We start from the raw sequence: 14,804 nt of genomic DNA, 5'->3' as shown, positions 1-14,804 counted from the left end.
CCTCCAACCCTTAAAATAAAAAAAGATCAAAATGGATAGTCCAGAATACCTCAAGATTGAACTTCAAAGGGTGAAAAGTGACTATGAAAATGTAGGAACGAGCGAAATTTTTTTTTTTTTTTTTCATCTAAACCAACGAGATTGTGGCAGCTCAGTTTATCCCCCACCTCATAAACATGTTGAATAGGGCAGTTGTTACATGAACGCATGCATGTTTTAGATTATATCTCCACGTCTCCCTCATATGTGTATGCATGTCCATAGACACTTTTTTTCTTTTTTTTTTCTCTTTTTTTCTTTTTTTTTTCTCTTTTTTTCTTTTTTTTTCTCCCCAACCCCAAGCTTATGCGTTCGATGCTGGATTTATACCCCCAGCTTCATTTCATAATGCATGGGAATAAACGAGGGAAAATAGACAAAAGCATAGGGACATATATGCCTAGAGAGAGAAGAACAAAGGATAAGAGAGTGAAAATACATAGAAGTGAGTCACGCCCAGGAACCAAAACTGAGAAGTGTAACCTCGAACTGCAACCGAGAGGTGTAAAAGCTCGAACTTCTGCGAGCCAATTACTGACACATGAACACATTTCATCTGCTTCCCCTTCCACCCCCTTCTCTCTCGCAGGAACTATCGATTGATCACGTAATGCCAAAGACTCAGTTTGACTATGCTTGTATGTTAATATGCTCCTCTGACCTAAAGAATATAAAATTTGCTTCATCCTTATTACACGAATTGCTACTTATAAACTATAATCGAATCGATTGTTTGTACCAGCTAGCCATAGCACATATAAAATTAAGAGATTATAAAAAAGCAAAAAATTATTTAAATGCATTACTGAAAATAGATGCAAGAAATAGCAACGCATTGGCCTTAAAGAGCTTGCTCTTTGATTTAATTTCATCAGATGGATTGATAGGAGCACTGCTAATGGCCCTTACAGCGTGTGGCATTTACTTATCCTTTAAATCTTTTAAATTTTTTTAATTTTTAAAAAAAAACAAAAAGGTGAAAATTACATGCATATATATATATATATATGTACACACATATATATTTTTTTTTTTGTAAAATAAGCTTTTCATTTTTTTTTTTTTTTTTTTAAATTCCAGTTATGCACCTTTTATTTCACTGTTGATGCGCAAGAAAAGGTGGAGAAATGGAACAAAGAAAAAAGAAAAAAGAAAAATGGAAAATTAACTAAACTGTGATTCTGTTATGTATATTTATTTGACATCTCTTCTACAAAAATTTGGATTAAACTACACAACCTGCCACAACATGTGTTTGTGTGTGTGTGTACATAAGCATAAAATACATGACATATAATTTTGTCATTATTTGTAAAGGAAAATTAAGATGATATAATTCGTTTCACTTGTATACCCACACATTTGGAGAATTATCCAAATAACTCTATCCCATTTCATTACCACCACCATAACCCATTAATCATATGTCTAAATGATTATTACACATGTCTAGAAATAAAAACAGAAAAATCCAGTTTATGTAAAACAGTCTATGGTTCATCGATTTTTTGGAATATTTCGTTGCGTTATAAATGTGTAGAGGCGTCTGTTGGTTGCAAATAAACTTTTCCTGTTATAAGAGAAAAAAAAAAAAAAAAAAAAAAAAAAGGAAATGAATTTATACATGCCAAAATGGGCAGATGCATACAAGTTGGTCATGAATTTGTGTGTCTATTTACTTTAGCATATGGAAATTGGGTGACATAAATGGCTAGTCAGTAAAGAATTGGGGATACTTCGGAGTCATAAGAATAATGTGCAAAATGATGAAGCAAGACCAGTTAAGTCCACAATGATTTGGACGACACATTTGTGAAATGGATAATGAATTTTAAAGCATCTCAAGTGATCGGACATGTAAAAATATTCCATAATGTTACTAAAAATAAATCTCATTCGAACATCAGTTTGCATATATATATATATATATATATATTGTAAAAACTACACACCATTTATGAGATGTATGCACAGTCATGTACTGATGCACAAAGATGCTACATAATGTATGTTACCTGCATGTATAAGAAGTGCTTCCTTGGCTTGTTCCCTCTCTGGAAAAAAAAAAAAAAAAAAATGTTGTAGCTCATCTAGGGATCACTATTAAATATATTCGAAATTGTAGCTCATCTAGGGATCACTATTAAATATATTCGAAATTGTAGCTCATCTAGGGATCACTATTAAATATATTCGAAATTGTAGCTCATCTAGGGATCACTATTAAATATATTCGAAATTGTAGCTCACTTAGGGATCACTATTTGATCCATCGAAACCACGTCGTATACTGTCGTGTAATTTGGCAATGGAAAGTGGTGGGGTAGGTACGACATTTAGATGCAATGTTTTGCAACGAAATTTGATGTCTACACTCATTTCTTATTTTACCTGAATGAGGTGGAGACTAGGATATAGTACTAACATTGGTCTGTTCATTTTTTTTTTTTTTTTTTTTTTAGCACTTGAGGAGCTGAAGCTTGGGATGAGAAGAGGAAAAAAAAAAATTTCTCTATCCTTGCATACGTTTAAAATGGAAAAAAATTATAAATCTCGTTTTTTTAAGCCGTAAAAGCAACTTCCCCTCCAAAAAATTACATATAAAACACAATGTTCTTTTACAAGTATATAAAATGGAATTTTCTTATACTTGAATGTTTTTTTTATTTTATTATTTTATTATTTTTTTTTTTTTTTTGAGTGTCACTCTTGCATATTTTATGTAAATATTTTTCACTTTCTCTACTTCGAGTGATTAGTTAATTTTTCCGTTTCTCCCATGTAGGCACACCTTATATGGGCCTTTTGTTCTTATTCATGCACATATTCACTAATTTTTGTGTGTGTGTATGTGTTTATTTAACACATTATTTCATGGTATTTTGCTTTATCTATTTTGCTTTCTATGTTTTGTTTATTTTTTCCCACGAGCTGGGAGCCTGAACGGTAAGGTGAATTTGAGGAAAAAATGACTAACTAGTTAAGGTAGCTAGCTTTTTGTTCAGTCAAAAACTATTCATGTGGAAAATAAAAAACGTTGTCTTAGTAGTAATATGAAAAATGTTATTACCACAAATATATCCCTCTTGTTGTGAATTTTATGTTACATTACTTCTCTATCTATTTATTTAAACACTTTTCTTGCTATCTTTTTTTTTTTTTTTTTTTTTGGAAATGTTTGCACGAAACACTTATTGGTAAAAAAAAAAAAAAAAAAAAAAAAAAAAAGGAAACGCTCTTACCTGTTCATACATATGTATGTAATCCGTACAGGTGAAAAAACATAAAGTTGTAAAGTTGCTATTTTGTATATATGACAACATTTTATTCATCACTAAGTCATAATACATATGTATAAACATTCATTGGGGAATGCAAAATGTGTACATACATGTTGGTGGTTTACTTCCCGTGAGATGTTATGAAGCTGCCGAACTGAATGGAAAAGGAATGAAAAAGAACAAGGCAAAAAAAAAAAAAAAAAATTAAGGTATAGTAAGGGAAAAAAAAATAATAAAACAGAATAAAATAGAGCAACAAGAATGATGTAATCCACTAATGCATATTAACACACTTGCAGTATTCAACTATGGGGGTGGGGGTCTAGAATTATATAACACGTGTACATGGGATTATAATTTTTTTCATAAATTCATTTTTTCAAAAAAAAAAACAAAAGTATAGGTGAAAAAGAGCTTTTGTGTGTTTAAGTAGGTGAATTTGTTTTCAAGGAGTTATATGTGAGAAGTTTAACTATTGCATATATGCATTTATTACCCAAAACGGGTATGCTAGAAATGGACAAAATGAAGAAGCTGCACGAGGTCGGGGTCATCCAACAAAACCACTCTCCCACTTGCAATATGAAAGGAAACATGTACAAAGCAAAAGGAAGAGACGCTCAAAAGGATCATATAGATAGGGTGGCATGATAATTGATCATGAAAGAAACAACAGTGTACAATCTGAATTGCCGTGTCCCAAATTTTCAAAAAAAACGATATTATTTTATGATGCTCCATCAGAAGTTTCACAAATAATGAGAAGGAAAAAAAAAAAAAAAAAAAAAAAAATTGTGAATCTTATTCCATTAAGAAGAAGAAGAAGAATGAAATGACATAAATGTTTTTCAGCTAGCCATAATGACAAAATGATATACACAACCAGACACAATTATCTAAATGGGATAGAAAGTGGTATTTACAAAAATACACAGAAAGGAATATACAAGAAAGATATAACATATAATATAACACATAAGAAATTGTTCCATTTTTCAAAAACAGATAAAATGATGTAAGATTAGATCATTTTTAATAATAAAATGGGATTTTCCCTTTTTATATTCCAAACAATCAGATGATTAATAAAATAATCAATTTTATAGTAGCCAAAAAAAAAAAAAAAAAAAAAAAAAAAAAAAATGAACACTATTACGGAGAGGATGTAGGAGAAAATCTAATGAATCCATTCGTGGTGATGTATATGTGTGTGGGTATTCATATATATGAAAGAGAAATCCCCGGGATAAATTTACCAAAAAAAAAAAACGAAGAGGATGAGGAAGAGGAAAGAGGAATAGGATAAGGACATGTCTTGAAAAAAAAAAAATATCATTCAATATAGATAAGTAAACAAATTTAAGAAGAATTGATGATGAACGGAATGCCAATAAAAAATGAGCAATGCTTATACGAACTGTCTTTTCGATACTATAATTAAGAATATTTAAAACTGTACAAACACAAGAAATTATATCTTCGACGGTTCTTATAGTGGGGCTATAAATAGACCCTTAAACATTTGCAGATATAATACTGTTGGTTGTTGAAAGTTTTTCCTTCCTGTTTTTTGAAATGTGCAGTATTGAATTGAAGCATATTTTACAACTAAATCATTTGTGGTATTATGAAGAAGAAAAATATTCGGTGGAATCATCGAATTGGTGAGATCCAATTTTATTCAAATGGCAACAAATTCGGTTATTACATTCCTGTGAAGTTACATTTTTATGAAGTTGAATTTTTGTGAAGCTGCATTTTTGTGAAGCTGCATTTTTGTTCAAACTCATAAAACTGTCTGAGAATCGATGAGCACTTGGTACATCGGGATGGTCGAATGAGTTTGTCTCTATAATTTATGTAGTGCGTGAATCCAGTTATACACAACGGTTCAGAAGAAACTTCAACATGTGCAATGGCAAATATATTGAAAGATGCACAAGACAAGGACGAATATGTCCCGATGTGTACACTGTCATAGTTGTATTGGTGGGGGTGAGAGAAGCCTTCCCATATATGATACGAAGGTTCTAATTTTTCCACCACTTCCACGCATTTCCATGCATTTCCCTTCATTCTTCCTACTTTTTCTTCCTGCTTAAAAATCAAAAAACAGAGATATGCTGCTTGACGAATCCTGCTGCAAAAAAAAAAAAAAAAAAAGGAAAAGTTGAAAGTTGAATGATGAAGAAGCGAAAGTTAACTAGTGAAAGGGCCCCAAGTTGCAAAGTGATAAAAACAAAGATCACTGCATTGGGCGTGATGTAGCTAAAGGGTCTCGAGGGATAACCTTGTCCGATATATACGTACGGTCCATTGGGGCGTGGGTTTTTTCCTCCTTTATGTAACTTTTTTTTTTTTTTTTTTTTTTTTGAGAAGACATAATCATCGTCTCATCTTCAAAGCTATGCTCGCTGAGTGTGGACATTTGCATGTTCATTTTATAATTTTTATTTTTCATCTTCCTATTTTCACTTTTCATCTTCCTATTTTCACTTTTCATCTTCCTATTTTCACTTTTCATCTTCCTATTTTCACTTTTCATCTTCCTATTTTCACTTTTCATCTTCCTATTTTCACTTTTCATTCTCGTTTTTCCCTTTCTACTTCCTATCATCCCATGTTCTGACGAATTGGTATGAGAAAAATGAGGTGACAGATTGTGAGTGTATAATTTTAATTCTGAAGTACTGAATTTTTGATGTCTTTTGTTGATGTACATATGGAGATTGATTTCACTTCTATGAATAAACAAAAAATTGATATTTAATTCTTTAGGAAGATTTAAAAGAATGTTTACAACATTTGTGTACAGCAATTTAATATGGTACATATTCAGATGCGTGTTCTTTTGTATCCTTTTATAAACATAAGTAATAAGATGGGTTAGATTATTTTTCAGTATGATTATTATTTTATACATCTTATGCATCTTATGCATGCTATGCATCTTATGCATTTTGTTCATTTGGACGCTACTGCTTCTTCTGTTTTTATTTTTTTCTTCCATTTCTTTAGAAACAATATTTTTATCTACCTCTGATGAGTATATTTCTGTGTCGCGTTCTTTAGTTCCACCCATAGAACAAACATCGCTACATGAAGCATCACAGGACGACAAATTGCTTTTATTCTGAGTGTTGCATCTGAAGATGCTGAGGTTTCTTTCACAAGATCGATCACAGCTTAATGTGTAGTCTCCTTTGTCTCTAGGAGCTCGTTCAACATTTTGAGTATCTTCAACACTACTAATGTGACGTTTCCCATCCTTCATCTTGAGCACTTGTATTTCTGCATGGATCTCATCTATCCTTCTAATGCACGAATCTATTGCATCTTTATTTGATTCATTCCTCTTAGATTCACTTGTCTTTATAGATGCAGTGCTATGATTCTGCTGGAGATTCGTATGCAAATTGGAGTATATCACTTTGGCATTCTTATCCTCTTTGAGTAACTTATTTGACGTGTTTTTTTCTGCTGACAGTTTTTCTATTTCTATTTTTAAGTTGTTAATAAGAGCATCCCTTTCCTTTAACATTTCTTCTGTGACAGGAATATGTTTTTTATACTGGCTTATCATGTCTTCGCTATTCAAATTAGAGTGTTTCATTTTTATTTCAAAATGGTTTATGTTTTCTTCACTTCTTTTTACTAAGCTGTTTATGTACACATCAACTTTTGTGTAATTTTCTATTAACTTTAATACATCTGTCATTTTAATGGAATCCATATTTATAGATTCATTCAAAAGTAAATATACTGAAGAAATGGAATTCCAATTCATTTTCACTTTCTCCACAATATCATGCATTATTAGTGTTAATACCTTTATTTCAAGAGGGTATACTAAGCTGCTTAATTCTTGTGTCTTTGCTTTCTCCCTGAGATCATGACGAGTGTTAAAAAAAGCTTCTACAGAATTCATGTCGTCATTTGTTTCCACCCTTTTGTTATCTCCATGTACCATGTTCTGATCGATCTTTCCATCAAATGCACTATCACATTTCACATTTTTGCAAATTTTATCACAACTTTCACACGTGGAATGATTACCAATTTGACAAGAGGAAGACCCTCTTTGGGGACTTCCTGTGTGAGTCAAACTAGACATTAGATGCAATTGATGCAAATGTATTACAGAACATATGATAAAAGCAGTAATATTTTTCATTTCTCCCCGTTTTATTACATCTTCAAAATGAAGAATATTCTCCTTTTCGAAATTTTTTTGGAAAAATTGAATTATTCCATCATGTGATTTTCTCCTAACATCCTTATGTAGCAGTTCGGATATGTCCATATCCATTTCTCCTTTTTTTTCTGAACTAGGAAAAGTAAAACTTTCTGTAGATTTATTTTGAACACATTCTTTTCCATTTTGTAACGTCGAAATGGTGATGTTATCCATTCCTGTACTATTATCCTTCCTCAAAAGTGCAGAATTAATTTCCAAACTACAATTTTTTGAATTGTTAAAAATGTTTATATCATCCACGCTTGTACATTTCTTATGATTTGGACCTATGGGTATATCTACCTGTGTGCATGTATAAATATTTTGTTCATGGAATGTTCTTCCCTCTCCATAGGAGTAAGCATTTGTAATGTCTGTATTGCACATTTCCATACACATTGGAGAATCATTTTCTTTTATTATTACACTTTGGCTATGGAGAACACGTTTCATTTGTGACAAATCAGATGGATTTATCATAACACAGTTTTCATTTACACTGTGCACATAATTTGATGCAATATATGGAAGCATTTTACTCATCTTTGGAGAATTCAAAATGGCTTTTTCTAATATTTTATTTTCATCTAAAAGTAACATATTGTGAATAATATATTTCAATTCTTTCAATTCGATTTTCATTTGTTTAACGAAAAGAATAGCTGTGTTCATAATTGTCTTAACAATATTTGCATCAACTGAGTTTTTTTTTTTTTTTTCCTTTCGTTTGGACATTCCTGTCATCACATCACGTCTTGTCTTTCCTTCCATTTTTTTCTCTTCTTCTCCCTTTCTCACTAAAATTTTCTTATACTTTAGATTTACGTACGTGCAAGTACATATTGGAATTTTGAATGGCATATGTTTTATCACAAAATTTTCAAAAGGTATGAACGAGGATTCGCAGGCGCCGGTTCGACGGGTTTCATCAATGCATCTATGGGTTCGACGGGCTTCATCAATGGATCTGTCGGTTTGTTCATTTCTATGCAAATCGTTCCAGGTATCGAAAGAGGAACAGTTATTGTCGCAATTTTCATCACTACAATGCTGATGATATGCTTGATCAATGTGATTCCAATTTGCAGAATTTTCATTGGTAACATTCGAACCATCATTTGGTGGAAAGACATCCTGTTCGTATTCATTTGAAGGTGAGTTATTCACTTTTTGAGAGAAATAGCTACTTCTTCCTCCTGCATTAGTGCAATTGCAAAAATTAATTTTTGCTATATATTCATAAATCATATGTATAATTAACATGTCAACATAGAACCCTTTACAATGTTCACATATTATGATTGTATGATAATAATCCTTTACATATTCTTTTACTTTTCTTTTTAAGCTAGCTACATTTTTATTTACATCATAATTAGATGTATCTACCGAAACAATGGGAGAATAATTAAATTCACTTTCTAAGAAATATTCACCTGTTTGAACATACTTATTTTCTTTCCTAACGGTGCAATATTGGATATGAATATTTTCCGATCTTTTATTTCCATTTTTTTCCTTCATTGAAAAAGTTTTATCATGAAAAACTTGACCAACTTGAGTTAGATCTTCCTCATATGCACATTCTTGCCTTTGTTTATTCCTCCTATTCGTAGTAGTACCATTGCTGAGACTGATGCAAGGGTCATGTCTACAGGAGGGCCCAAAGAATCCATTACGTCTCCTCTCTGTATGCCAAGTTTTATTACACCTTTTTCGTTGCTGCAAGGAGAGGCGTGGGTTGTATCCTTGGTTGTAGCGTGGTCTGTAGAGTGTACCATATGATGAGTCCATTTTTGTGTGTGATTCATCAGAAAAGAAGCAATCGTGAAAGCTATTTTCTTCATCATAAGAATTCGATTCGTGTTCATAATTGTCTGATGAGTATTTCAAAATTTCGATTAGAGACTCAACTTCTTGAGTCTCGTTTTTTTTGAGGGAATTTCTACTTCTATTAACACTAACTTTAGCATCTCTTTTTCTATTTCTAGATGAGGAGTAACTATTAAACGCACGAGATGCTTCGTTGCATGTGTTCATGCTTTTTCTGTCATGTGGAATTATTAACTGATTCTTACTTTCAATTAAGTGATTTTCATAATAAAGCGGATAGACATAGTGGTGCCCTTTCTTCTTGGTTCCACCACTGTGTGATCTTTTGGAGGGGTTACTACTATGCAGAAGCATGTTCTTATTCCTATGTTTGTCTCTATTTTTGTCTCTATTTTTGTCTCCATTTTTGTCTCTATTTTTGTCTCCATTTTTGTCTCTATTTTTGTCTCCATGTTTGTTATTTCTTGATAATGTATACTCATTAGAATAATAATAAGAAGAAGCAGAAGAAGAAGAAGAGAAATCGGATCCTCTGGAAAAAATGTTATAACTGGATGCGTCATCTGAATATATGCAAGTGCTACATTTTTTCATGTGATTCTTTCTTTTTATTTTGCACATTGCACGCTTGTCTTCATTTCTATCGTAATGGTTTCCATAATTTGCTATACAGGAGCCATAATAATAACCTCCTGGCATGTCCCAATCAGAATCTTCAAAATGAAAGTTCGATGTCTGTACTGCTGCATTCATTCTCGTCGTTGTTACTTGTATTTTCTTGTTTTTGGAATACACTGCTTTTAGCATTATCTTTTTGGCATTGAAATCATTAATACCATGCATTTCTGTCAACACTTCTCGATCCACAGTTTTTACCATTTCTGTTTGTGTAAATTTTATGAAAGAATTTAATTCATCAGTTTGAGTTTCTCTGTTTTCAGCATTCATCTTCTCTTCTTCAAGGGTCATGGTTTCATTATCTCTCACTTCTACCGAATTGGGAATAGTTCCTACATCTGTCACTTCAATCAAATTTGGAGTCGTTCCCACATCTGTCACTTCAATCAAATTTGGAGTCGTTCCTGCATCTTCCACTTCAATCAAATTCGTGTTCGTGCATGAACTAACGAATGACTTATTCTCGTCTGTGTACACGAATTTACTTATGAAAGATTTTTCTTCTGTATTAACCCCTTGGCTGATAAGATTATATTGGAGTTTTTCTTCACTTTGTTTGTTTCTCTCTGTTTGTGTTTCTTTTTCTTTTTTTGTATCTTCACTTATGATATTACACTTGGTTTTCATAAAGCATTTTTTTTCCTCTTCATTGGAAAATGAATAATTTGGGGATGATGCACATCTATCAGGGTGAAAAATCGTAGATTCAGATGTACAATTTGGTTCATTTTTTCCCTCTATTCTACTTCTTTTCTGTAACTTATCATCAATGGGTTCTACCATATTGTGATTGTTATGTGTTGTTTCGATGTGTTTATTTTGTAAATCCATAACGCTTATATCCTTGTCATCTTTCATAATTTTCTTCTGTTGAGGTATCTTATTGTTATTTGATACAACTGTGGGAATTGACACCTTATCCATATTGATGGGTTCAGCTCCTGAGGAAATCAAATCTTTCAAGAGAAATTCCATATTAGTGGATAGTGTTTTATTCTTACTTTTGAGACGTTGAACTGTCTGCTTTAAGGATTCATTTTCTATTTGCAATTCAGAGCAGTAAATTTTGTAATGATTGATATTACTTTCACTTTGTTGACTTTGATTAAGTTCCAATTCACTTAAGGAAAAATTGCTTTTGCTTAGAAATGTGTCATAATTGGCACTAGCATGATTATGTTCTATTCTGAATTTCTCCTCTAGTTGCATGCACAAGAGATGAATATTTTCAAAATCTTTTTCTAAATTGTTATATTTTTGAAGCAACAATGTATAATTTTCATTTTTGGCCTCTATCTCCCCATTCTTTTCTTTTAATTGGATTATTAATTCTTCATTGTCTTTGTTTCGTTCAGTTAGTTCCACTTTGAGAGCATCATTTTGATGGATCATTTTTTTTAGCTGGCTAGCTAAAATAGCATTTTCGTCATTTGAGGCATTTCCTTTTATATGAACAGAATCTGCCATGAGGCTATTACTATTCATGTAACTTTCTTTAAAAGAAGTGAAAGATGAAATCATATTGTCATTTTGGTAGAACCCATCGAAGTTGTTTAACTTGTTGTGTTGATTGGAGGAAACAATTCTTAGCAAATCGTTCAATTCTTCACTTAATTCGTTGCATCTATTTTTATACTTGATTATTTCTTCTTCTTTTTTTTTATTATCTATGTTTATTACTTCTAATTGTTTGGCGCTATGCACAAATTCGGTTCTTTCTTTTAAGAGTTCCTCAATTTGTCCCTCTCTTTTCTTCACGTGCAGTATGTATACTTCTTCCAATTTAGTTACCTCATCCTTTAGTTTGCATATCTCTTTATTTTGCTTATCTATATAATTATTTGCATTTGTTAGTCTCTTCGTCTGTGCATGTAACATTAGGGATGTTTCTACTTCTTTGTTCATACATACTTCTAACTCATTTTGCAACGAATTTAGGAAAATTATTTTTTCACTTTTCAAATTATTTACTACATTATTTAATTCTATAATTTCACTATTTTTTAAGGTCAATTCTTGTCTCAATTGTCTATTTTCTATTTCTAATATATTCAGTGATTCCATAGAATTGTCATTTGGAGAAGGATAGCGATTTAATTCGTTCATGTACTTCTCTAGCATCTTCTCATATTCTTCATTTTTTCTTCTTTCATTTTGAAAATAGCTATTCTTTATTTCCATTTGTGATTTTAATTGAAATATGCTAAGCTTATAATTTGCAATCTCTGTTTGGAGGGATCTATAAATTTCATTAGCCTCACTTATATCGCTAGCTCTAGTTGAACTAATAGATGGACTTACTTTATGTATATTTCGAAGTTTAACTTTGTAATCACTATTTATTGAACTGCTATTTTTCTTGTATTTTTCTCCTTCTACTTCATCTTCTTTAGTAGTATCCTCCTCACCCACTTTGACAATATAACAGATGTCTCCTTTTTCTGTATGGTTTATGCATGTTGGCCCTTTCTCACTTATGTCTTGGGTGTCGGGATCTCTTTTTACAAAATTTTCTTCATCTATTAAATGGAATGAATTCTTTGATTCCTTTTCTTTTCTAAAAGTATTTCCAAGTAGCAATTTCGTTATAACATTTTCCTTTCCCTCAGTGGTGTTTTTCTCTTGACATTCTTCTACTGTTTCTACATCTCCTTCTTCTCTCTTAGATGTATCATTTGTGGAGAAATTTTCACATGCACTTAGATTGTTCAGCTTTGCAATGGAACATCCTGTGTGATGATCTACATCATTCTGAAAAACGTTTTCTTCATCTTTATAGGACCCTTTAACTAGTGTGTCAACCTCATCAAGTACTCCTTTCTTATAATCAGAAATATTCTCATGCAAAATATGATTATTTATTACCCCTTGGTGAGTACCATCTATTATCGCTTTCCCTAAGGCACTTCTTGCATATACTACTACTTCTTCGTGATTTGTATTTTTTTGAAATGAAAAATTCAACGCACTTGTATTGTACAGACGATTGCAATTTGGTACCTTCATGTTAGATGTAGGTTCATAATTAAACCCATTGGTAGAACCCACCACAGGGGCGATTCTTTCATTGTTACTCTCAAGGAAGGAACTGGCGCAAGACATCCCACAGTCAATTTCTTGTGGTCTTATTATGTCATTATTCAGTAGACTTTCGTAGGAGAAGTCGAAGTTCAACCCATTTCCCTCCTGCCTGATGAACCCGTCCTGCCCGATGAACTCGTCCTGACCTCTGAACCCGTCCTGGCCACTGAACCCGTCTTGGCCACTAAACCCGTCCTGGCCACTAAACCTATTTTCGCTCCCACTTTTTTCCCCTCTGCCTTGGCCGCCCCTATGGCTTGGATCGTTCTGCTCCTTTCTCTCATCCATGTTGCAATCGAATTGTTTTTGTTTACATTTTTTTTTTTTTTTTTTCGGTTTACGCACGGGGTGGGAACTAACTAAGTAATGAAACGACGAGGCAATGAGACAATGAGGTAAATAGGAAACGAGGAAACGAAGCAATGGGTGAGTAAACAAAAAAAGAAAATTTTAAATTATAACATATGTTGGGAAATTAAAATAAAAAAAAAAAAAAAAAAAATACACACATAGCACATGCATATGTGCATGCGATGGAGTTTGAAGCCTTTCAATCACGTTCCAGAAGAATACTTGTTTTTTTTTCAGAAGAATCATAAGAACTGTTGGAAGAATATCTCATAACTTCCTCCTATCTTATACTTAAACGGGAATCGAAACAAGCAAAACGAAAGATGCTTTTACTTCGTTCAGATCATTACTTGTATTACCCCACTATCATAACTGCTATGCTTACATATACTGCATGCATACTTTTTTTTTTTTTTTTTTTTTTTTTTATTTCGCGGTGTGCAAAATGTTGAATTACACAGACAAATATATTTTCACACAATGACGCTTAAAACATTTACAAGTTCGTCATTTTTTCATCCTTTCGTAGATAGGTAATAAACAGAAAGAAGTGATATGCTTTACACATGCGCACGCTTGCATGAGAAGAAAAATTTAATTTAGAGGTTTGAGAAAAAGTTTCGAAAGAGCTGTGCGTTTTATTATTTTCCAATTTTTTTTCTTTTTGCGCCCACTGGGGAAATAATTTTTTTATTTGATACACAAAAGGCTTTTATTTTTTTTAACTGTTCCGTTCCGTTTCGTTTTTTTTTTTTTTTTTTTTTTTTTTTTTATGAACTCAGGGAAATAGGGAAAGAAAGAACAGAACTGCTGATGAAAGGGCACCAGAAATGAGAACAAAATAGTTTGGGCAAAACAGATTCTTGCTGCTTGCGCCCTCGTTTTTGTTTCATTTTATTTTACTCCATTTCACTTAATTTCACTTGTTTTGTTTTACTTTATTTCATTTGTTCTATTTTGCTTATTTCTGTTGTGTCTTTCCTAAGACACTCCATTACAAGCCCATCCAGTTACATAAAGGCAACAAGTGATCATTGCCATATTGGAACGTAATAATCACATAATTGGGAAAGTGTTATCATTGCATTATCCCTCTTTTTGGTATCCCATTTGTTCATTTGTTAATTTGTTCATATGTTAATTTTTTTTTTTTTTTTTTTTTTTTTCTTTTTCATTTTTATCGTCCATGGGGAAAAGGAAGTATGTGGCCTAGGCATGTTCCCTCAACTTTTTTCACCTGACCAATTCAGGCAAAAATGAGAAATCTGTTTTTTTTTTTTTTTTTTTTTTTTTTTTTTTTTTTT

General features: G+C 32.1%; 3 protein-coding genes across 3 annotated transcripts; 1 reads left to right on the top strand and 2 right to left on the bottom strand.

Annotated features, from left to right (window-relative positions):
* Window positions 1–31: 31 nt before the first annotated feature.
* PGO_123050 (mitochondrial fission 1 protein) lies at window positions 32–994 on the top strand (the record flags this gene model as incomplete). The annotated part of the gene is made up of 2 exons (XM_028689095.1): window positions 32–91; window positions 629–994. 2 exons carry the CDS (start codon window positions 32–34, stop codon window positions 992–994), a joined length of 426 nt encoding a protein of 141 aa, XP_028544896.1.
* Window positions 995–1,459: 465 nt separating this feature from the next.
* PGO_123040 (hypothetical protein) lies at window positions 1,460–2,478 on the bottom strand (the record flags this gene model as incomplete). Its single annotated transcript, XM_028689094.1, has 3 exons — window positions 1,460–1,609; window positions 2,055–2,093; window positions 2,431–2,478. The coding sequence occupies 3 exons, from the start codon at window positions 2,476–2,478 to the stop codon at window positions 1,460–1,462; spliced, it is 237 nt and encodes a 78-aa protein (XP_028544895.1).
* Window positions 2,479–5,418: 2,940 nt separating this feature from the next.
* Window positions 5,419–13,437, bottom strand: PGO_123030 (hypothetical protein, conserved; the record flags this gene model as incomplete). Its single annotated transcript, XM_028689093.1, has 2 exons — window positions 5,419–5,457; window positions 5,611–13,437. 2 exons carry the CDS (start codon window positions 13,435–13,437, stop codon window positions 5,419–5,421), a joined length of 7,866 nt encoding a protein of 2,621 aa, XP_028544894.1.
* Between the last annotated feature and the right edge of the window lie 1,367 nt (window positions 13,438–14,804).

Source organism: Plasmodium gonderi (genome assembly GCF_002157705.1).
Source record: "Plasmodium gonderi DNA, contig: Chr12, whole genome shotgun sequence".
Classification (NCBI taxonomy): Eukaryota; Apicomplexa; class Aconoidasida; order Haemosporida; family Plasmodiidae; genus Plasmodium; species Plasmodium gonderi.
This window is presented reverse-complemented; position numbering and strand designations above follow the sequence as displayed.